Source organism: Monomorium pharaonis, chromosome 6 (genome assembly GCF_013373865.1).
Source record: "Monomorium pharaonis isolate MP-MQ-018 chromosome 6, ASM1337386v2, whole genome shotgun sequence".
Taxonomy (NCBI): domain Eukaryota; kingdom Metazoa; phylum Arthropoda; class Insecta; order Hymenoptera; family Formicidae; genus Monomorium; species Monomorium pharaonis.
Window position 1 is genome coordinate 5,928,615 of NC_050472.1, and position 23,610 is coordinate 5,952,224.

Sequence of the window (23,610 nt, forward strand, 5' to 3'; positions counted from 1 at the left end):
TTCCTTCCTTCCCCCCCCCTCTCTCTCTCTCTCTCTCTCTCTCTCTCTCTCTCTCTCTCTCTCTTTCTCTCTCTCTTTGACCCTTCCATCCCCATCACCCCCATTGTTCGCGACACTCCACGTCGAAGTACAACAGTGCAATCACGTGACACTCCCGCGATTTTTACGGGATGCTCGCAGCTAAGTTCACATAAAGCATCAGTCGAGTAAGTGGGTGCGTAGAGTGAGGACGTACTGTGTGACGAAGTTAAGTAAAGGTGACGCGAAAGCAGGATATTCCACAATCAGCCCTTATCAGGGCTAAAAAGGAAGCGGAGAGAGTCCGAAATAGAGAAGAGAAGAAGATCAAAGAAAAAGTGATCAAAGTATGCAAGGCAGTGGCTAAAGTGCCGGAAAGTGAGGTTAACGCTTTGTGCATGGAACATGCTAGAGTCTTAACTGCGCAAACGCCTCGCAACAAAGGGCCCGCAGAAAATTCGAGAGGAATAAAAATAAAAAAAGGCTCAAGTAAAAAGGCGAATAATAAAGTGCAAATAGAAGTAGAAGAAGATAACGAAGGTGAATGGGAATATTCCTACACCAAAGAGTGCCTAGAGAAAATAATTGGTATTAACTCAACGCAGACTGATAGTGAGAAAGGAGACAAAAGTGAGTGTGTACAGTATATGGACATAACGTTGGAAGACACCGACAATATGCCGAAGAATAAGAATAAAGTTGCAAAACGAAAGAGACAAGATAAAAAGGACGGAAAGGAAAAGCAGGAGGATAGAAAGCAAAGAAAGACAACAGAGATGAAAGATGTAAGTGAGGAAGACGTGCCCAATACATCATCGGAATCTGAACCCAGAGAAGAAGCCCAAGCACAGACGTCGATGGACACATCAGGATCAACCACAACATACTATACAGACGACGAGCCGAAGAAGGAAACTGTGTACTGCAAGAACGGGAAAATTGTATTCAGCTATGGAGGACACGACGATCACCCCACTTCAAAGGAAGAAAAAAAATTCAAGGCAGGCCACAAAAGAGAATGTATTATTACGGTGAGACTAAGACAAGAATACATGGAGAAAAGAGGTAAGACTAACAGTTTCCGCATTTTAAATGCCCTGGCCAAAGAGGACATAAAACCAGACGGATTTGTAAAAACGGGATTCAGGACAGCGGATTTACATATAACAGGCATTGATAGGGCCAACAGAATAATCCGAAAATTAGAAAAAATTAAAGAAATAGAATTTAGTTTACTCGAAAGAAACACGGCCATTAAAGGAGTCATCATAGACTGGGGTGATAAAGTAGAGGACTTAGCATTAGCTGTAGACCAAAGAGATGACATTATAAAATTAGAAAGATTAGTATCAAGAAGATACAATAATATTACTAAAAAAATGGAAAGTGTCATAACTAGTAACATTGTAGTAACCTTCAGAGGCAATATGATGCCTCACGCGCTATCTCTCTACGGAGATATTGTTAAGATTAGGCTAAGACCATATATATTGGATGTCAAACAATGCTTTAAATGTTATAGGTTTGGGCATGTCCAACTGAACTGTAGGGAAAAAGAAAGATCATGCATTATATGTGGCGACCCATTCCATGGCACATGTGATAAGGTTCCTAAGTGTAAAAACTGTGGCGAGGAACATAAAGCGAATAGCAAAAAGTGCAGAGAATTTACTCATCAAAGAAACATACTGAGACATGCGGCGGAAAGAAACATCTCAATTTCAGAGGCCAAGTTAGAAATGGGACAAAGAGCAACAAAATACAGAGACATGCTAGTAGCAAATAAAACATACCCGAAGGAAAGAGAAGTCCCTAGAAAAAGAGAAGACAACAGAGAAACAAGATCAGAGAAACAACCACCGCGTAAATTACAAGAAGAAACAAGACAGGAAAGCACATCACAAAGAAAGAAACACACAGAAAAGGAACCAGATATGTGGATAGAAGAAAATAACAATAAATCAGAGGAAAATTATTGGATACCAATCAGAGAGCGACAATCTACAAAAGAGAGAACAAATAAAAACACCCAAGAAAATACCAGTAAAGAAACTAGAGATATACCAGACACAGAGGAAAGAAATCAAGAAACAATAAGAAAAAATATAAAAAAAATGATTCAAAGAAATAAACAAAATGATTACTACATGCAAGCGTTAAAGGATATTATTGATGTCATCCAGTCAGAAATCACAAGAGCACTAAGAGAAAGAGATAATAAAGATACAAGAGAAGAAATAAGATACAATAAAGAGCAATGGAAATAATTCTTTGGAATGCCAGAGGAATAAAAGGAGAAAGAAACGAACTAGTAAATAGAATAAATGGAATAGATGCTGTATGCATCACGGAAACAAAACTCAGAAAGAGCGACAATCTATACATTCACGGTTACAACATTGAGAGAACGGAAAGAGAAAATCAACAAAGTACAGGAGCAGGAGGAACAGCCATTATGATAAAACAGAAAGTCATATATGAAAAGATTAAAATTAAACAGGTGCCAAGCCAATGTGAAATTACCGCAATAAAAATTAGACTAACAGCCCCCAAAAAGGATCTGATGCTAGTGGTCATATACCGAAAACCAGGAATTCAAATGAAAAAGCGAGAATGGACAAACTTTATGTCGCAATTCAGCAAACAAACAGGAGTAATAATAGCTGGGGATTTTAATGCCCATAACACAATGTGGAACTGTAATAATACAGACATCAACGGAAAAATTCTTGCTGAAGCAACATGGAATGCAGATCTGGCTGTAAACACAGACACCAGTAGCTACACGGGCACGTATAATAAGTCAAAATCTAATATAGATTTAGTAATCACCTCACATGATATGATCGACAAATTAGAATACAAACAGGAAGACGACACCTGGAGCTTAGACCACCACCCTATTAGGATCAAATTGTATATATCAGCCGGGCAATACATCAAGAAATCTAACAGAGTAACGAGAAAAAACATGAATTGGAAGGAGTACAAAAGGAATATGATGAAATGGTATACGGATAAGTCATCAAGCTGGAAAAGCAAGAATCCCATGGATATGTATAATTCCATCGTAGAGGCAATGATCAATGCATGCAAGATAAAGGATACAAAAAATAAAAAAAAAACAATCAAATAAAGAAAAAAGTAACGAAAAAGACACAAGCAGGGAAAACCATCAGTCAAGGCAACCAAAGCAGAGAGAAAAAGAAAGCCAGCCAAAAACCACGGTGGGACGAAGAGTGTAAAGAAAGTATAGAACTAAGAAAACAAGCTCTAAAACAGTTTTACAAGACACAAAGCAGGCCAGACTTTATCGAATTCCAAAGGGCTAAAGCTCAAACTAAAAAAATAATTAACCAAAAAAAGAGAGCAGCAACCTATGGTTTTATTGAGGGTATCAACAAGAATATGAGCATGTCATATGTGTGGAACAAGCTAAGAATACTTAGGAACCCCAGCAGGACAATTGAATGGAATAAATGGCAAAACAAAAATAGAGATCAAACAATACAAGGAAAAATTCAAGAATATGCGCCTAGTTGGGCGGCGGTAGAAAAAATTGAAAAAATAACTACACACGAAGATAATGAACTAAACAAAGCAATATCAATAGAAGAAGTAAGAAGAGCAATTAGAAAAGGAAAAGGGAAATCAGCTCCAGGACTGGACCACGTGGAATACAATATGCTAAAGGAACTACCAGAAGAAATAGTCACCATTATAACAGACATTTACAACAAAATATTCCAAGGAGAAATGAGAATTCCAGAAGAATGGAACAACTTCCAAGTTGTGTTTATAGATAAACGAGATAAAGAAGATGTAAGACCCATATCTTTATTCTCGTGCATGCGAAAGACATACGAAAGAATAATAGCTGAACGTCTGAATTGGTGGGCGGAAGAAATGGAAATTTACGACACACAACAGTCAGGATTTAGGCGAGGAAAATCGTGCTTAAATAATCTTGTGAAACTATCAGCTCATATTAAGTCGAACATGATTAAGAACAAAAGTACTATGGTTTATAGATATCACAGCAGCATACGATAACGTGCAGTATAAAGCTATGATCGACAAATTAAGAGAAGAGAAGTGTCCCAGTAAAATAGTTAATACCATAAATGATTTATTGTATGAAAGATATGCTGAATTCATAACGGATAAAGGATCAATGATAAAAAGAAGAATCAATATAGGACTTCCGCAAGGAGCGGTGCTAAGCCCAATGCTGTATAATATATATACCAACAAGATCCTCAATACTATTCCTAAGGAAGTAAAACAAGTACAGTGCAGACGACATAGCAATATACACTAGTGAAAAATACATTTCGACGAGAACTACCTTGATTGAAAGTGCCTTAGAAGACATCCATGAAGAACTAGTCAATATTGGACTAAAGATAAATCCTCACAAGACCAAGATAATGGAATTCAACAAGCAAAGAATTGTAGACAGAGCTATAAGAATACGATTCATGAACGAACAAATCAAATTAGTATCGGAGGCCAAATTCTTAGGAATATGGATGGACACAAAACTTAGCTTCAAAAAACAATGTGAAACAGTCAGGGACAAAGCAAGAAAAGCAAATAATGTCCTCAAATATGCCAACAAGGTGTCAAGAGGCATGGAAGTGAACACGGCCCTCCTGTTGTACAAAAGCTTGGTAAGATCCGCAATGGAATATGGAATCTTTGTATTCCTACCTACTAACAAAGAAGATGTAACCAGTATAGTAGAAAAGGCCCAATACATGGGCATTAGAACAGCCATGGGTTATAGAAACAGTACACCTACAAATGTGTTACTAGCCGAATCTAAAATAATGTCTATACAAAACAGAGCCAAATTCCTGGCGAGAAACCATATTTCAAGAATAATAGAACAGAATCGAATCAACAATAATGAAGAGCTACAGGTGATCAACGAATTATACAAGGAAGAAGTAAATATCAATAACCAAACGCCATGGCGTAAAAAAAGTATTATCGCAGAAACGTGGGAACACTCTCAGAAAGATAGTGAAAGCATGAACACAAACATCAAGAGTAAGCTATTTAAAGGAAACTACTGGGTGATGACGAAGGAGTTACAATTAGAAACGGAAATCGGGAAGCAGTACAGTACCAAGAATAAAATTACAGGGATGAAAATCATTCAAGAAATTCAAGATAAATATGATCTTGGCCAAGACACAATTAGAATATACACTGATGGATCTAAGGAGAAAGATAAACCGTCAGTAGGAAGTGCATTCATAGTGGAAAATAAAGAGACAGGATACTATATGAGCCTCAACAAAGCCGCCACAGTATTCACAGCGGAAGCATGTGCAATCGCAAAAGCTATGGAATGGGCGTTCCGCCAGAAAATAAATCATAATATCTTAATACTTACGGACAGCCTAAGCACAATTAAAGCATTAGAAAATAATACTGTTTCTACAAGCCACAATGCATACATAATTGAGATAAGAGAATGGTACTACAAAATTGTAAAGAAACTAGAAGTTAAAATGGTCATCGCATGGATTCCCGCACACAAAGGAATATGGGGCAACGAAGAAGCCGACAAACTCGCAAAAGAAGCTAATCAAGAAGCCCATTCAAGTGAACTAAAGATTACAAGCAGAGACCTAAGGAATAAATACAAAGAAGAAATAATACAAGAAAACAATAAAGAATTAGAGGAGTTAGCCAAAATAAAAGGAAAATTCTATTTTGAAAACTTCTATAGAAAAAAGGAAAGAAGTCCATGGTTTGAGGGCACGAACTTACCAAGAAGGGCAATGGTACTGTTCAATAGATTGAGAGCTAACCACTACAACCTAAATTCAAGCTTGGCGCGCAAAGGGTATATAGATTCCGATAGATGTCAGTGTGGAAGCGAAAAAGAAGACGTCGACCATTTTATATTCCATTGTAACTCCTATGATGAAGCAAGAATGAACCTAAACCTAACGGAAGAACTCAATAAAATTGGTGCAAGTAAGCCGGATAGTGTATGGAACTGGCTAAGAAAAGAGGAATTAAGCACACTCAAAGTAATATATCAGTTTGTCCGCCTAACAGGAAGAATAATATAACAGGAGCCGGGAAAAGTCCGACAGAGATAAGAGACATACGTGCCATATATCTATAATAGATCTGGCACATTAAACCTCAAAAAAAAAAAAAAAAAAAAAAAAAAAAAAAAAAAAACAAAGCACCGCCGCGTCACGCCATCATTAACGTTCGCAAAGTCGTTTGCAAAAGATTGTCGTTCTCGTCGTCCTCCAGCCGTGAGTCCGTCGGCGTGCGCGAGCGGGTGTCAAGATTCGCGAAATCCAGGTGACGAAGATGTCCACGGCGACCGTGAGTACCGACCGACCGATCAACGACGACGAGGTGCGGAAGTAGTGTATGTGTACCGTTCGCCGAAAAATGACGCTCATCGGCCGGACATCGGTGAGGATGGTGCTGTTAACGTCGTTGCTGCTGATTTCCGTGATGCTGATAATGCTGGCGCGTGCCGGGACCGTCGCGACCTTGAAGTACGGCGGAGTGGAACCCCTTCCGGCATCCAAGGAGGAACGGCCGCATGCGGATAGTGGATACAGGTGAGTCTCCCCCTTCCCTTTCATAAATTTGAATATCCCCTTTTTCACATTTCCTCCGAAAAAAGGGGAGGAATTTTAAAATGCAACAAGATCTAATCCCCACAAAACTTATGTCATTATATGCAGTGTACTAGTATATATATTACTAGTACGAGTCAAAAGCTCTCAAATCTCAGTGCTTGAATATATATAGTAAAAAATAGATAAAACAATACTTGTAAGAAATATATTAAAGTGAATTTCAAAAAAATTCTAACCGTCCAACCATAGTGGTCAATAAGCAATTTGCTAGACAACGATGTCGCGCAGCGGAAGTTGCTATGGAGAATTTATACAGTAATTTTATTATAAAAAATTAAATAATCGCGTTTAGTTGATATAATTATAAAATAATTTATAAAAATTAATTTTAAAAAGTATTTGATTTTTATATTTCTCTGAAAAATTAATTTTATAAATGTTTGATATAGAAAAAAAATGAGGGCGCGATATTTTATTCTCTTCAAGAAAGAGTGAGAAGCCACTTTTGGGCGTCGCGGGCACCATCGCACAGGACATCCTGGGTTGCGGCGGCTTCGTGAAGAGCCACGCCGACATCGACTTCACCAAGGTGCACGTGAGGCTGTGAGTATTCTAGAGTTGTGAGGTGTTACGTGGCCAGCTGTAGATAGCCGAACATTCAGATTTTATGAGATAAACTTGTCAGGTACACGAAAACCGGCAGTCTGAAAGATCAGACCGAGTGCGCGCTCAATACCGGCAATACCGGCTACTACTTCCTACCCCTATACGACAAAGGCGAATCATGTTGAAGGTGAACTAAAAAGATGCATTATCATTGCCATTAATTAAATAATCGTAGGACTGCGTTCCGTTTCACACATGATGCGATAACGCATTGTTTATCCTCGTTTAATATTTGACAAACAACAAGGATGAATGATGCATCATGCGTATCATGCGTGAAATGGAACGCACCCTAGGTCTCATTTAGTACACATTGATATGCTTATTTTATACTTTATTTAATAAATATAATAAGTATAAAGTTTATTAAATATATAATAAACATTCTTTCAAGTTTTTATTATTCAAGTAAAATTTTAATAACAAAATACTCGATAATATATGTTATCTTTTATTGATGTACAAAATTTGTAAAATTATTAGGTTCTGTTAATTAGCATTTAGAGAACACTATAAAAGATTTGATAAAAATTTTTAATCAGGTAGATCCTCCCAGAGGCTGGAGCATTGAACCCACAGAGGTAATATTGAATGTAGATGGTGTTACGGATGACTGCAGTCAGGGAAAAGATATTAACTTTATATTCAAAGTATTTGGTATTACAGGACGTGTGAGTTAAATTTTTTTGTGACAAGTACATGAAATTCCAAAAATATACTAAAAAATATTACATTTTAATATTAAGGGGATACGGGAGTGACAGAGTTACCGACATTTTTTTGAGGAACTTGGATTTTCGAATTGGAGTAACAGAATGCAAAATCTTTTTACAGAATTTAAGTACGCACAAAAATGAAGAGGGCGACGTACGATTTGTTCTGATAAATAAAAAAAAATTGTTATTTATTAGTCACCTAACGACAATATTTGCTTTATACAAAAAATCTATAGTTTATATGTATAAAATAATCACGTCGCCCCCTAGAAAAAACTCTCAGGAATAATATCGTGCAATTAGAAATAAGATTAGAATCCTAGAAAAAAAGATTCGCATTCCGCAAATTGGGAAATGAAAAAACGAAAATTTGGGTTATGTACACGTAAAAAGTCGATAAGTAGAGCAATATAAGAAAAATTTTTTTCGTTTTCCAATTTATAGATTAATATTAATATGTGTACTTTAATTCTGGAAAAGGATTTCTAAATCTATACAAGAAATACATATGAAATCTCATTAATGATGTGCACGAATGACTCTACATTATTGACCTCGATCAAATTTCAAAAGCACTCCTGGATCCCCTTAATTTAATAGTAATTTAATAGTAATTTTATAAATTTAATTTCATAATTAACCTGTATAACTTTAACGCAAAAATTATTTAATTACGTACATTATTATTTTCAGGTGATTAGTTTAGGTACCAATTCTGGTCCTAAAGGAGTTACTATCTCTTTATACATGGACAGCAATAAACAAATTTCCATTAAATCGACATTAACCACGGAAAATGGGATACTTTACTTTACTCCCATTCTGGAAAGTACATCCTTGTTGCGCAGCACTCCAAGTAAGTGTGATATTATTGAGAAATTTATTGTAAGATAGAAAAGAGACAATGATTAATTATTTTTTTTAGGTGGATAATAAGAGAAAATAAAATTGAGGTAACTGTACAAGAAGGAAACACGGAATTAGTATATGGCAGTTCGGTAGTATCAAGATATGATATTAGCGGCAAAGTTACCAGCGAGAATGAACCAGTGGCTGGCGTATCCTTCATTCTTTTCGGCGTAAGTTTTATTTTAAAATTAGTTTGATATCTAAATTTTAGAGTATTATTTATTAAAATTATATTTAGAATGAATGATTTCGTATATCTTTCAGAATGGTATTGTGGAGAAATGCGAAACTACCTCTGTGAATAAGAAATTTGAATCCAAGGAATATCTTTGTCATCGTAATCTCGGATAACGCCGGTAAATTTACATTCCCCAGTCTGTCACCTGGCGATTATAAGCTTGTACCTCACTATGCCGGCGTCCAGACTATGTTCGACGTTCAACCGCCGGAACTGTCTTTCAAAGTTAGCCATGGTAGCATGATCCTTCCTCAAGACTTTAAAGTAACTGGTTTTACGGTCGGTGGCTTGGTACGTAGCTCTGCGAGTGGAAATCCTTTGCCAGGAGCGAAGATATTTTTGTCACAGAAGCAAGTTGCAGTCACGGATAAGAACGGGAAATACATACTAGAGAACATGAAAGCCGGCCAATATACACTCAGAGTGGGATCTAGTATGTAAGATTTTACAAAATTATAATAAATTAAACTATTTATTAAATCTTTTTGGAATTATTTATAAAATTATTTGTTTCAGCGAATTTGCAATTTACTGAGAAGACAGTTAAAATATCCTCTACATCGCCTGAACTTCCGGTACTGATACCTTCGTCGTACAAAGTTTCGGGTAAGGTAACTCTGTCGGCAAAGGGAACGCTCCATTTCCGTCGAATATCTATTCAGAACACGGCCGCTACGTTCTACAAGGAGCTTGACATCAACGACAAAACGGGAAAATATTCTATATATCTTGCACCAGATAAATATCAATTGAGTGTAATTGTAAGCACCGAAGAGAAGGCTAAGGGTTTACAGTAAGTATATAATGAGTGCAAAAATAAATTGGAATATATATAAACTTTTATGGAATTATATGTATGAAAATGTTACATGTTAAAGGGGGGCTTTGTTATATTTCTAGATTTTATCCGTTGCAACAAACGATTGACGTGACATCTCAACCAATCACCAATGTCAACTTTCTGCAATTAAAAGCCACGTTAACGGGAACGGTACACTGTTTGCCTGGAACAGATTGCAGCCAGACCTCTGTTACTTTAAAAATACTCGACGGAGTCACGATAAAGACAGTACAAAGGTGTGCCGATATAAATGTTGATCGACGTTAATTGAATCTTTTCAATGTTGTAACTTTGGCTGCAATAACAAATATGGTTTCGTGAAATAAAAATAATCTTATAAATTTTCAATAAGCTTGACAATTTGATTTCAAGTTAATGAGTGCTTTGTACCTATTTGTTATTGCAGTGATGTCTGTTTAATTTGTTATGATACTACTGTTCCTGTCTGTGAAGTCGTTTTCCATTTCTTAGACGGACAATACGAGTTCACGGACGTGCTGCCCGGTCACTATGAGATCTTCATCGACAACGATGTGTTTTGCTGGGAGAATTCCAGTTACAGGATCTCCATAACGTCAGAACGCGCCGAGGTACCACCGTTCAAGCAAACTGGCTTCTCCATCACATCGTCCTTCATATCGTCTCACGACGCGATCGTGGAGTACTTCGAGCCTAACAACACAAAATTAATAACTCTACCTTTAAACAAAGGCAGCATGAGGCACTGTGTGCCTAAAGCTGGAGCGTACACTTTTATTCCGATAGGTTGCCATGTATATGAAAATTCCTCTTACACTTGGGACACGAGCAATCTCTCCCCGATTTTATTGCACTCCACCGAACATACTCACAAAGGCAGTATTATAAGCTTAACCGTACAAAATGATCTTAAAGTAAAGATTGAAGATGCGAGTGATAGTGTCACGTAAGTTGTATATCTTGAAAAAAACTTTTATATTATATGAGTAATATGTTCTTAATTTCTTTGGGACATATAAAACGCATATGCATCTTTCTTTATTAATATATTTTTTGATAGGATTGGTCCACTGAAATCTGTAAAAAAAGATAGCATGTACAAATACGAGTTCGAGTTTAAAGCAAAAACGGATAATATGTATACTATCACTCTGTTGTCGGATATTCTGCTCTTCAATCCGCCGTCTCTGAAAGTCTTCGGCGTAAATGATTGTCATAACGACATCGCAAGTTTTGCCGGTGATTTAGGAAAGGTAAATAATTAATGTATTAAATATACAGAATTCATAGCTAAAGCGAGACTACTATTCAGATTATAGCTGGACAGTTTTCTCCGCCATTAGAAGGCGTAATTGTAAAGATAATTGGGAAAGATCAAGAGTCTCCAATTCACACGTTAGTTACACAAAAAGACGGGACTTACAGTGTTGGACCTTTAGATGGAAAAATTGAATATAGGTAAGTAATAATTGTTTTTGATTATAATAATTAATCGGCATAACATTAATTGTCTGCTATTATTAGTGTTATAGCTGAGAAGGAAGGTTTTGTAATCAGTGTGTGGACCTGATGCTAAAGGAGTGTTCTTGGCACATAAATTGGTCGAAATTATCGTACAAGTTTTCGATCATGCTAACGGTTCTTCGTTGCAGGTAACTTGAAAATTAAAAGTGTAACAGAAAAGAAAAAGAAGGAACTCTAACGTTATATTATTTTGCAGGGTGTGCTCCTTTCTTTGTCTGGCGGACAAAGTTATCGCAAGAACAGCATAACTGGCGAAGACGAAAAATTCATATTTAATTCGCTATCACCCGGCGAATATTATCTACGACCTATGATGAAGGAATACCGCTTTGATCCACCGTCGAAGATGATTAGCTCATGGAGGGAGCGACCGTCAGTGTAAATTTGTTTGGTAACAGAGTTGCTTACAGTGCTTACGGTTCCGTCACGTCTTTAAACGGAGAACCGGAAGTTGGCTTGTTGGTCGAGGTTCAGGGCCAAGGAAACTGTTCCAGTCTTCAAGAAGAAACCACCACCGAGGAGAACGGTAACTTTAGGATTCGCGGACTCCAGCCTACGGTAAGTTTATATTAATAATTCAGTAATATGTTATTTATATTAATAATATAATTTTTGCAAAAAAAAATACAGAATGATCTCAAGATAACAAGCATTATATGATAATTTATTAATTTTACAGTGTACCTACATCTTCCGTCTGAAATCGAACGTGGAGAGCAACGCTCACATACAGCGCACGAGTTCCAGTTCTCAGCTGGTGCAGCCAGTGGAGGACATCCACGGCCTACGGCTAATTGCCTTCCATTTGATCTCGCGCACAGACCTTTCGGTGCACGTCATGTCCGCCCAACCGGAACACTATCGCACGATCAAGGTGAAGGTGTGCCGAGAGGACTCTCCCGACTCGCCGGTACACGTTTCTAAATTGGATGGGCAGCAAATTACCGGTAAGAACGCCGGTAACTACAATGCCGGTTTTTTGGTGCATTTTCCGCCGTTACAAGCCGATAGGAAGTACTTTGTCCAATTGGAGTCCTCGTTATCGCCAGCTGTGCACAAATACCGCACAGTTCCGGTTTATTTCGAGGCAAACTCATCGTTTAAATACGTCAAACTGGCATTTAACGCCGAACGGAAAGTCGATCAAGGCGAGATGAATCAGACATCGGTGATCGCGCTCCCGTTCATCATGCTGGTCGCGGTGGCGTTCCTCAATCGCGAGAAGCTGTGGGTCTGGTTGAATGTACTACTGGAAAGACGTTCTAAGCCCGTGCCGAGTTCCAAAGCGCCCGTCCAGGCCATTCCCATCGATCCCAGAGCGGATGATATCATAGTCGAGCAAATAATGAACATTAACAAAAGGAAGACAAAGCCGCGAAAGGCATAGGTCGCATTGTTAGCATTATCATCATTATTTATACAATGAGGCTTATTATTTGTGATGATGTCGAGAGATTGTCGAGAATGTAAAGATCTTACATCATTCATTGTTTTATACGTCTGATTGTCTATAATTTGTCCGCAATATTTGTCACGACAGTCGTGTATGTCAAGGAAATAAAGTGAAATAAAAGACTGTTTTGATACACGGCAAGTGTGTCAATTCTTTGTAGATTTATTATTATTTATACGTACTGATAATATTAATGGGAAAATTGCGGGTGTTTAATCAGAGATGTATATAACGTACATGATCACGTTTTGTATGTATATCGCAAGAAACTTTATCATTGTAATAATTTAACGTAAGCTGCAGTTATACGTAAAGTATCATTATGCATTTTGTAACACGTAGTGCTACAGAGGCACACCGACTGCATTCGCTAAATCATAAAGCGTTAAGTTATATAAAGTAAGATGTATATATACAAAAATTGTTGTATTTATGGAATTGTTACAATAAATGTTTTTACTTGAAAATAATACATCCAATTTTTATTTTTTGGGTGTATTTTATTTTATTTAATATAAATTATAGCGTTGGAATATGTATGTGTGAGAAACAGGATGAATTGAGGAGGATTTTTATTTTGTCAAATTTACAATTAATATTTTAGAATCTTACTCATGCATATAATACTTTATATTTAGATAACGAAATACGCCTAAAATGAAATGCAGTAAGACATAATTTGCCGCATAATAAAACATAATTTTAAGATCGAGTACATTTTTTAATCATTACTCACCACAGGATTTGCGAGGTACATGCATTTGTTGAAGTTGAAAGTTTTGTTACACTTGTCGCTACCCCCTGAAGAAATCACAAATAATCATATAACATGAAAAATTAATTTTAATCAATGTAATGAAGATTATTATTTATAATGCAACTTTATTAATGGACGGAATAAGTCATTTTCAAATGATAATTGCATTTTTATTTATTTTTTTTGTATTTTTATAATTAGATAATGCAATGTAATTTAACTCAACAAACGAATACTTGCCTACTTCTTTACATTCATCGATCATTTGTACTCCAATGTGCCTGTATGATGGTGGCATTAGTTTGGCCAAAATCTTATAGTTTATTTTGCCATTTTTCTTCATCTAATCAAAAAAGATTAAAGTTTCAGCGATTCGATTTTATAATCATTATTATGTAAAAGTTTGTTTATATGTAAAAAAAATATCTTAGGTGATTTTACCACACCCCCTGATTCCATCACACATTTGAAATAACACGCTAATTTTGTATCATCCGCAAATTCGCCAAGTTCTGCTGCTTCTAGCATCGCTGCGATTAAAATCGCCAACATTAGATAATTTAATAATGATAAATAAGAATGAAAAGATAGTGCAAATTATTTTTGGGAAATTTATATATCAAAACAATTGAGATGGAGCAGGAGAGGGAGAGAGAGGAGCGAGAGGAGAGAGAAGAGAGAGGAGAGAGATCAGAGAGAGGAGAGAGAGAGAGAAGAGAGAGAGAGGAGAGAGGGAAGAGAGAGAGAGGAGACTAGAGTCTAAGAGAGAGAGAGCTCTGTCTTCTCTCTCTCTCTCCAAGGGTCTATCTCGCCTCAGAATCGAGATCTTCTCTCAGTCTCTATATTCTCTCTTCTCTCTCTCTCTCTCTCTCTCTCTCTCTCTCTCTCTCTCTTCTCTCTCTCTCTCTCTCTCTCTCTCTCATTTATTACTAAGATTAGATTAAGTAAAATTGAATAATTCGCTGTCAATTCAATACAATAAGTTTGAGAACGTACGTAGAGGCACACCAGTTTCTGCTAAACATTTTTTGCGAAAACTAGCTCCCAATTTCCTTAACTCATCGTGAACAGTAGTCGAATTTATATCCTACAAAATTATTGGTGATCACAGATTTCGCAGATTTAAACTATATATGTTTCCAAATTACAAAATTTGTAGGAAATATTTTACACTATAATAATTATAATATTATAATAGGGACGAAGCCTGTTATGATCATCTGCTCCCTTCCGTTTTAATTCTTTAAGACACCCTTCTATTAATTATAAATTATTCCCTCACACTCATACAAACTTGAGGCTCCCGTGTGCGAATCTCAAGTTCCCGACATGTCACAACTCTGAGGAATCCTTGTGTGATCCTCAGATATCCCGTCACCATACCACGACCCTGAGGAACCCTTGTTAGTCTAGTAGAATTAGCTTCAAAAAGGGCCGTTTTGGGAAAAAATTGGTGACTCAGGTTTGACTGCGCATAAAGCACAATTAATGTGCGTAGATTAAGATAGGCACGTTTGCCACTCGCAAAAAGCTGGGGGTTATTGCAAAATTACGGGTTGAAGTGAGGAAAAAGTAGTTTTTTGCTTGCGCCTCGTAAACTAAAAACGGAACCGAAAAAAGTTTCAAATAAAAGTTGTAGGTATTAAGTAGATCTACAATAATAAATTTGGTTCATTAAGATCGGTCAATTAGTTTGGTTGTAAAGTTGAAAAAACCATGAAAAATGGCCATTTCTTTAATTGTTTATAACTTTCTTTTTTAATTTAAATGTTTGTTAATTGCACTAAATTATGCCAAAAAATATAAAACGTACACATTTCTTGCAATAAAAGTAATAAGAAAATTAAATTATATTAACTTAGAGCATATGCACACGCCGCATAGGTAAATAAATTATTTATACATATTTAACGCGTCAAATAAATAATGCAAAAAAGGAGAAAATTAATTAGAACGTTTATTTGAGGAGATATAAGAAAATGGTTTAGCTCATTAGTCTTGTCTCGTCAAGATAGCCCAGTTTAAAAAAAAAAATCATCTTTCTAGGACGCTTAGTTCCCGAGATATAGACGATTGAAGTAATTTGAACGCGCCAGATCCATTTTGTACGCGGGCGCTTGGCCACGCGCTAGCGGACGACGTGCACGCGCGCGCGCCGCCGGCCGCCGCTCTCGAGTGATACTGCTTTTGTTAACACGTTTACAGTAGTCAATCTTCATGAATCGCTTTGAACTTTTGAGAAAGGTTACTTTAACTATTTAGTAAGACGCTGTCAAAATTTCAGCTCTTAATATTCATAACTATAGCAACAGCGATTTTTCAAAAAAAAAAAAATTATCTCGGCTTCTAAGCAAGCTAGAACAATGTTTTTTTTTTAAATTTAAGGAAAAATCGCACCTTTCAAATGCATTTTATCCCATGTTGATAGCGTTAATATTTTAAAAGTTATATAATTGTTAATAAGGCTTATTTTTTACACGTTTATTTGAGGCACTTAATTGCATTGCACACATCTCGCAATACCGATATATAATAGTGCAAATTTTTAAGAAGAGAAAAAACTTTGGTTCAGGTTTGTGCATGGTCTCAAAAATGTAGAAATTAAATTTTAGTGGGGCGCGTTTTGGATAAACAATTGAGATTACTCGAAAAGTTGTTAATATTTTTTGATGAAATTTAGTACACTTAGTACATTTAGTACCTTTACAATTTAGTACATTTAGTACCTTTTTTATCGTCATAAAAGCTATATTTTTCTAAAATTTCAAATGTTTGAGTTAATTTTTAAGAAAGTTATAAACAATTAAAGAAATGGCCATTTTTTATGGTTTTTTCAACTTTACAACCAAACTAATTGACCGATCTTAATGAACCAAATTTATTATTGTAGATCTACTTAATACCTACAACTTTTATTTGAAACTTTTTTCGGTTCCGTTTTTAGTTTACGAGGCGCAAGCAAAAAACTACTTTTTCCTCACTTCAACCCGTAATTTTGCAATAACCCCCAGCTTTTTGCGAGTGGCAAACGTACCTATCTTAATCTACGCACATTAATTGTGCTTTACGCGCAGTCAAACTTGAGTCACCAATTTTTTCCCAAAAAATTGCTAATTCTACTGGACTATGTGTGATCCTCAGATATCCCGACACCATGCCACAATCTCGAGAAACCCCCGTGTAATCCTCGAAACGTCCCCGCTCCTCCTGTTTCTCTTACTTATTCCTAGATCAGTTCTCTAAAACCCGAAGATGTTCCACCCCCACTCTCCCCTACGTTATTCTTTATCCTCTTACAATTTCAAGCATCTCTGTTTTCTCCATGTAACCATTTAATAAACCCTTTGTCTATTTCTTTGCTCCGCGTTTACCGTTAATACTGTAGAATTAAAAAACAAAAATCTCTTTGTTTTCCTTTCTCTGCCCACTATATACTTATTTAATATTCGTACAACTATATACATACTCACTATGGGTCTTAAATTTAATTATACCGTTATTACAAATTGTCAAACCATGACTTCAGCGCTTATTTGTATTTTTATTTTTATTTGTTATTAGAATAAATACTTTTGTTAATTTGATGTGAAACTTTATCATTTATTTTACTTAATAACAATCTCGCCTATCTCGAACAAAGACTGCACCTGGTCCGATCCCGAGTTAAAGCGATTCAATTCGTTGACTCGAAACTTGGACCGACCGACGTACGACTCAAAACGGGTTATAGCGGGCCTATCGGCACGTTGACCTATATTTTCAAGTCATAAAAAGTACGTTCGACCCGAGGCACCTACCCTCTCTTAAACTGTGTGCCTACGGGATTTCTACACGTTTTGTTACGTTCTTCCCTGCCTTACCTGTTCTCCCTGAAATATCCTTCCTACCTAATAAAGAGTAAAATCCTATAAGGCTGGACGTAACACCTATAATTGGTTAAGATTACATTATTTTTGGAGCTCTATGAAAAAGGATATTTCAGACTTAATTCGAAAATGTAAGCAATGTCAAATTAAGAAGCTAACCAGAATTAAAACTAAACAGCCCATGATAATTACAGACACCCCCGGAACAGCTTTCGATAAAGTTTCGCTTGATATAATATTATATGGGACCATTACCAGTCACCATAAAGGGAAATCAATACATTTTAACAATGCAAGATTTATTAACGAAATATTCCGTAGCCGTACCATTAAATGACGCCACGTCGGTATCTGTTGCTGACGCATTTGCAAATAATTTCATATGCATTTACGGTGCTCCGAAAGCCATATTCACAGATCAAGGAGCAAATTTTTTATCTTTTCTTATGCGATCCTTGACTAAGAAATTCAATATTCAACATTTTAAAACAACTGCCTATTATTCTCAGTCAAATGGTTCTTTATAACGATCGCATCACGTACTAACCCAGTGAGAAATAGTACATCGAATCGACATCGAATCGACATCGAAATGATGATTTCGGTGTCGATTCGACGTCGAATTGATGTCGAATTCATTACCGTTTCTCGCTGGGAACTGAATATCTTAAAACGCAAATTGACAAAGAAGATAACTGGGACGACTATGTCAACATGGCTATGTTTTCTTATAATACTAGTGTACATGAAGGTACAAAATTTTCATCATACGAACTTATATTCGACAAACTAGCTCGTTTACACTCTAGCCACCCTCTTTATGAATTCAATAATGAAAATACGTATCACGAATATATCATGGAACTCGCGAATATACTACACGAAACGCGTGAAGAGGCTAGACAAAATTTAATTTCCGCTAAAAAAAGAAGCAAACGATACTATGACAGACACATAAATCCTCGACATTTTGAGGAAGGCACGGAAATATTTCTATTGAAAGAACTAAGTAAAGAAAAATTCTCTGATCAATATGTGGGACCTTACAAAGTAATTGAAAATATCCCACCCTGCAACGTAAAAATTCTAATTGGCAAAAAACCACGCGTTGTGCATATCAATAAATTAAAGGTAGCACACGTGGATCCAGGATGAGCGCCTAATCATTATTTCTGTTAAAAAATATTTAATTTCCTTAACCCAAACTACCAAATAAACAAAAATCACATTCAATGATTTCTTCTCATAGTAATGCCCAACGTAGTAACAAATTTTATATATACATATACAAGGTTGAGTTAACATGTTCCTATTACTTTGTAAAGATAAATTCTAAACTTTGTAATCATTACTCATTGGTAATTATTACTCATTGGTAATAAAGTATTGACGTTATTAACGTTTATTATCGTTACTATATAAGCTTAGAAAGTAACGATTTGTTACCGTTTTCGTTATTTTTTGTAATACTAAAATAAGATATTATATAGATATACATATCTCTCTATAATATTTTACTTTGGTATTACAAAGAACTTACAATAACCATTAGATTTTAAAGTTATGTTATTTATTAATGTAGACAGTAGAAATGTAATAACAAATATTAAAACTTAAAATTCTAAGGTATATAAAACAAACCATATCTTTATACTAAATTCAACCTTTGAATAATTTTTTTTCTTTTTACATTAATTTTACTTTATTATTATTGTCTTTAGACAAATTTAGAGTGTAATTCACTAACGTACAAATTTTATAAACAATTTTTATAAAATGTTATTTTCAAACATTAATAACTTTATTACTAATACATTTTGTATTCACCTTCAATACTAGAGAAGAAGATGGTATATGGTCACCCATTTACATTTTACACAAAAACTATTAATAATTAATATTTAAAATTAAAATTTAATAGCTATACTTATTAAAGCGTTGTTTATTAGATTTTAGATTAAAATTTTAAATATTTCCTATATAACATATTATTTACAAGAATGTAACAACACTGCATAATGGGTCAAAAGGCAAAAGAGATGGTAATATGACTACCACAAAAATAAATGTAAAAAAATTGCTTTTGTCAAAAAGTTATAATATTTTGTGACAAAATTATATATTTATATAAAATAAATTGTTAGGTTAAAAAAAAACTGTAACATAACTGTAAAGAGAAATAAAGGTACTCACTAAAATATAGGATTTTTAGGTTTATACGTAATCTCTTCCTTCTATTGTGATAATAATTTATACATGTCATTACTATTGGTATTGGTTAACAGTAGAATGACAATAGATATATTAAGGAATTTTTTCAACATAGAGACGATCGAAAGTGACCATATTACGAGCACGTTTAAATAGTTATATTAACAAAATCCTATGTCATTGTTTAACTTTGTATAATTCAAAATGTGTACAGCCAAATAAAAAATTAAATAACAAAAAAACATTAAAGTGTACGTACATACATTATTAATTATTATACTTGAGCGCTAAACAAGCGTGCAAATTAAATATAAAAATATTATAATAACAAACTAATTATTATAAAAAAGAATTGTTACGTAAAAAATAACAATGACTGTATTACAAATAACGTGTTATTTTCAATTTTGTTTATTATTATAAAGAGTATACTTCTTTAATTATATTAATATTACGTTACCTTCACTGGTAAGAAGACCCGTGCCTAATCAAGGATGAAATATATCATAAACTATACCTTTATCGATGTATTTTGTACTGCTTAGCATTATCTAGTAAATTATAAAAAGCATTAAGTTCAATACTGTAACTTAATCTTAATAATAATAATTAATCTCTTTAAAATATCTTAACATTATACTACATTTAAATTATTGTTTTCTACTAATTAAAAAAATTTTCTTGTAACATGTAAATAATCGAAAAATTCCTTTTTAGTTTACACACAGAAATAATAGATATTTAATTTACTCTTTTTAATATTTTATTACCTCCAAGTCATCAGGATGTCGAATGGATATAATAAAAAAAGAGGAAACCCATAGTTTAAAAATAGGATAATATTGATTAGGAAGAGTAAGTAAAGCTTTCCAGAATTTCTCTGAAAATTTGTGCAAGTATATCAAATTACAAATATTGAGAATAAATAAAAATTGAATTTGATTTTACATAGAATTTTAATACATGTGTTTTGAATCAATTTTTTGCACTCGGATTAGATTAAAAATAAATCATAATAATTTAAAAAAAAATGTAAAAAGTTATTGAACAATCTTCTCTCTTTCTTATGTAATAATAAAAAATATTATATACAGATAAACATTAATATTTACATAATTTGAAGAATTAGTTTATTTATAAGAATGTGTTAAAAGTTATTTTAACTTACCTCGTGAACGCAGCAGTAAAAGTATGTTACCAATAATTGGATAACCTGATGGTCCTGGTATTTTATGGAATATTTGTCCATTTAGTCCATTGTGCACGTAACAATGACACACCAAATATACCACAGGAATAAATAATAATAATATAATAATAAACATTCTTGTAGTAATAATTGTTCTATTCGGGTTCAATTTCCTGTAGTCTCGTGTGCTTTTTCAATCTTTGGAAATTGCACGTAAAAGCATTTTATATCTCTTTACGATAAATAAAATAAATATGATATAATCTTATTATTATCATGATAAGATTGATAGATTTATGTAAACACATTTCATAATACTGTCCAACTCATTAAAGACCTGAACTACATAATTCTTATATATTTTTCTCGTTGAAAAAAGTATCGTAAATAAAATTGCCCGTTTTTAAATTTAAACTTAAAAATGCCAATAATATAGAAGTTATTGTCCTAATGAACTTATTAAGTTTATCTAAACGTTTGGCAAATAATTACTTGTGTTTTAAAACACAACACGTATCAAAATACGTTACTTAAGAAAATATATAAATATATAATAAATATATTCTCTTTGTTTCTAAAGTAAAAAGTGAATCACTAAAAATTATATACAAAAAAAATCTAAATGTCTTTTTTCTCAATTAAAAGAATTGTTAATTTGTTAATTTCATAAAGCAGTTAACATTATCTAAAATGTTTTTGAAGTATTTATTAATTGCGTGTTATGTAATCGCATTTTGTTAATTTATAATCAATTTGGATAAATATTCTGAATAAATATGTTCCTTACTATACAAAGTTTTGTGATACACTGATGCTTTCTCAAATGCGTTCGCTTATATTCTGAAATATCCGTTTACTTGTTTTTTTTTTGCAATTTTGTTGATAACTTTTATGCACATTGGACCTATCAGTTTGTGGGATATTGAGACACCTGCCTGTTTTCCTCTTTCGGTCAGACATGTTTTCTCTGCCATCGCGAAGTCCGTTTATCACACTGACATATGAATGTAGCCTATCCGTGCGCAGCAGCGATTGTCTGTTAATTTCAATGTTCATGGCAATTCTGTCAGTGTAATTACATCGATGATCGATAGTGGGGATTCCAAGGCCACACCGTCATTTAAATTAAAAACTCATGATAATGTTTTTCTTGATTTACTACTTGAACTTTTTTTTACGATGAATGATAATAAATACAAGTCTTAATTAAGTCTTAAGATACAAGTTTCAAATTCATATATTAAGAATTCTTGAATTTTATATCAGCTACGGTTGATATTTATAACTAATCTTATTTCAAGACCGAACTGAACCCTTTTGTACTCCGGTTTTCCCAGAAAAAATGCGCTTTATATGGAAACGATTTTTGGAGATGTTAATTGATTTCAAATCAAAATTAAAATTTAAAAAGGTAAATTTAGGATGACGGTTAAATTCTAAAATACTAAAATATCGATAAATTTCTAATATGAGCGCGGATTAAGGTTTCTTTGTGATTACTAATTACAAATCAAAGGCAAGAAATATAACTGAAAATAGCGTATTTAAAACAATAAAAGTATTACAAAAGTCTGAAAGACAATGGTGCTTGCGCATACTTTGAATACATATATAAAATATTACAATATTTCTTACAATCCAGTTTTAATCTTTTTTCATTTTTTTCACAATTAAATAAAATTTTAACTAAATAATCAATTCAATAAAATTTTGACATAATTAACATGTGATTATTTTTTAGTACCAAAAAGATGGATTTTTTACAGTTCAAAAATGTAAATGTTTTAAATAGTTATATTCAATTTAAGAATATAACTATATTATAATATAAAACATATTAAAACATAGATAATCTAAAAAGTTATACGTATTTGTTGCACATTTTTTAACAAATATAATGTGTTGAAATGTTTTATTAAACACCAATAAATTTCGAATAATATGTTTTTACTTATTATTTTAATTTAACTTTGAATATTTTACCTAAATTGCTTATTGAAATAATAGAAGCAGCCACCAATATTATATAGTAATGCGATCATGCACGAACAATAATCGGAATAATCGGATGACGGCTGTGATTGGTTGGGACTGTTGGGAGTGGCGCGCATTTTGAATGTAATACTTTGTTATAATGAATAATCAATTTTCGTAAAAAGATATTTATTTATGATTTTTGAAAATAACAAATTTTTAAATCAAATTAAGGTAATAAATGAAATATTTAATAAAATTAAAAAAAATAAAATTATATAAATATATCATTAATAAAAATAATATATGAGTACAGATTCAAAATATAAATTTCTAATATGAGTACATATTTTAAATCTAAATAAAAGAATTTGTATTGCTAATCAAAATCTCAAACTTTTTAACAAGAAGTTGCAAAAAAATATGTTCGCAAATCTGTTTATTTAGTGCACTGTAATAAAAATATTGTGTTTGTACTTTTACAAGAAACAGATAATAAACTTTAAAAAAGTCTAAGAATTCTCTATATAATTATTATATCATGATATTATTTGTTAGCAAAAGACAAAGGATAAGAATATAAATTATTAAGTGGCTTCCACGCCACCCATGAGGTGCCACTATTAGCGCGTTAAGGTTTTTT

The 23,610-nt window shown here is 33.7% G+C and overlaps 4 protein-coding genes across 5 annotated transcripts; 2 read left to right on the forward strand and 2 right to left on the reverse strand.

The window, feature by feature from the left end:
- The first annotated feature begins 4,087 nt into the window (after positions 1-4,087).
- On the forward strand, positions 4,088-6,110 carry LOC105841103. The gene is made up of 3 exons (XM_012688222.1): positions 4,088-4,251; positions 4,313-5,716; positions 5,762-6,110. Exons 1-3 carry the CDS (start codon positions 4,088-4,090, stop codon positions 6,108-6,110), a joined length of 1,917 nt encoding a protein of 638 aa, XP_012543676.1.
- Positions 6,111-6,477: 367 nt separating this feature from the next.
- LOC118644148 (nodal modulator 1-like) lies at positions 6,478-13,442 on the forward strand. Its single transcript, XM_036288417.1, is given in 19 exon segments — positions 6,478-6,623; positions 7,104-7,247; positions 7,330-7,430; positions 7,830-7,981; positions 8,720-8,846; positions 8,849-8,882; positions 8,952-9,105; positions 9,200-9,271; positions 9,273-9,606; positions 9,690-9,966; positions 10,074-10,252; positions 10,468-10,939; positions 11,054-11,246; positions 11,306-11,451; positions 11,518-11,551; positions 11,553-11,645; positions 11,714-11,867; positions 11,870-12,075; positions 12,197-13,442. Coding segments are annotated over 19 exon segments (3,726 nt in total). The 3' UTR covers positions 12,905-13,442.
- LOC118646118 (general odorant-binding protein 72-like) lies at positions 12,917-17,051 on the reverse strand. Its single transcript, XM_036288418.1, has 7 exons — positions 17,025-17,051; positions 15,022-15,195; positions 14,724-14,814; positions 14,169-14,257; positions 13,968-14,070; positions 13,707-13,771; positions 12,917-13,622 (listed from the first exon to the last, which is right to left on the reverse strand). Exons 1-7 carry the CDS (start codon positions 17,049-17,051, stop codon positions 13,605-13,607), a joined length of 567 nt encoding a protein of 188 aa, XP_036144311.1. The 3' UTR covers positions 12,917-13,604.
- Positions 17,052-20,264: 3,213 nt separating this feature from the next.
- Positions 20,265-23,129, reverse strand: LOC118645948 (cytochrome P450 4C1-like). 2 transcript variants are annotated; one of them, XM_036287995.1, is made up of 4 exons: positions 21,781-23,129; positions 20,973-21,191; positions 20,575-20,684; positions 20,265-20,355 (listed from the first exon to the last, which is right to left on the reverse strand). In XM_036287995.1, the coding sequence occupies exons 2-4, from the start codon at positions 21,127-21,129 to the stop codon at positions 20,293-20,295; spliced, it is 330 nt and encodes a 109-aa protein (XP_036143888.1). In that variant the 5' UTR covers positions 21,130-21,191; positions 21,781-23,129; the 3' UTR covers positions 20,265-20,292. The 2 variants fall into 2 exon arrangements, with proteins under 2 accessions (XP_036143888.1, XP_036143887.1); XM_036287994.1 differs by having other exon boundaries at positions 20,973-21,225.
- Positions 23,130-23,610: the final 481 nt, after the last annotated feature.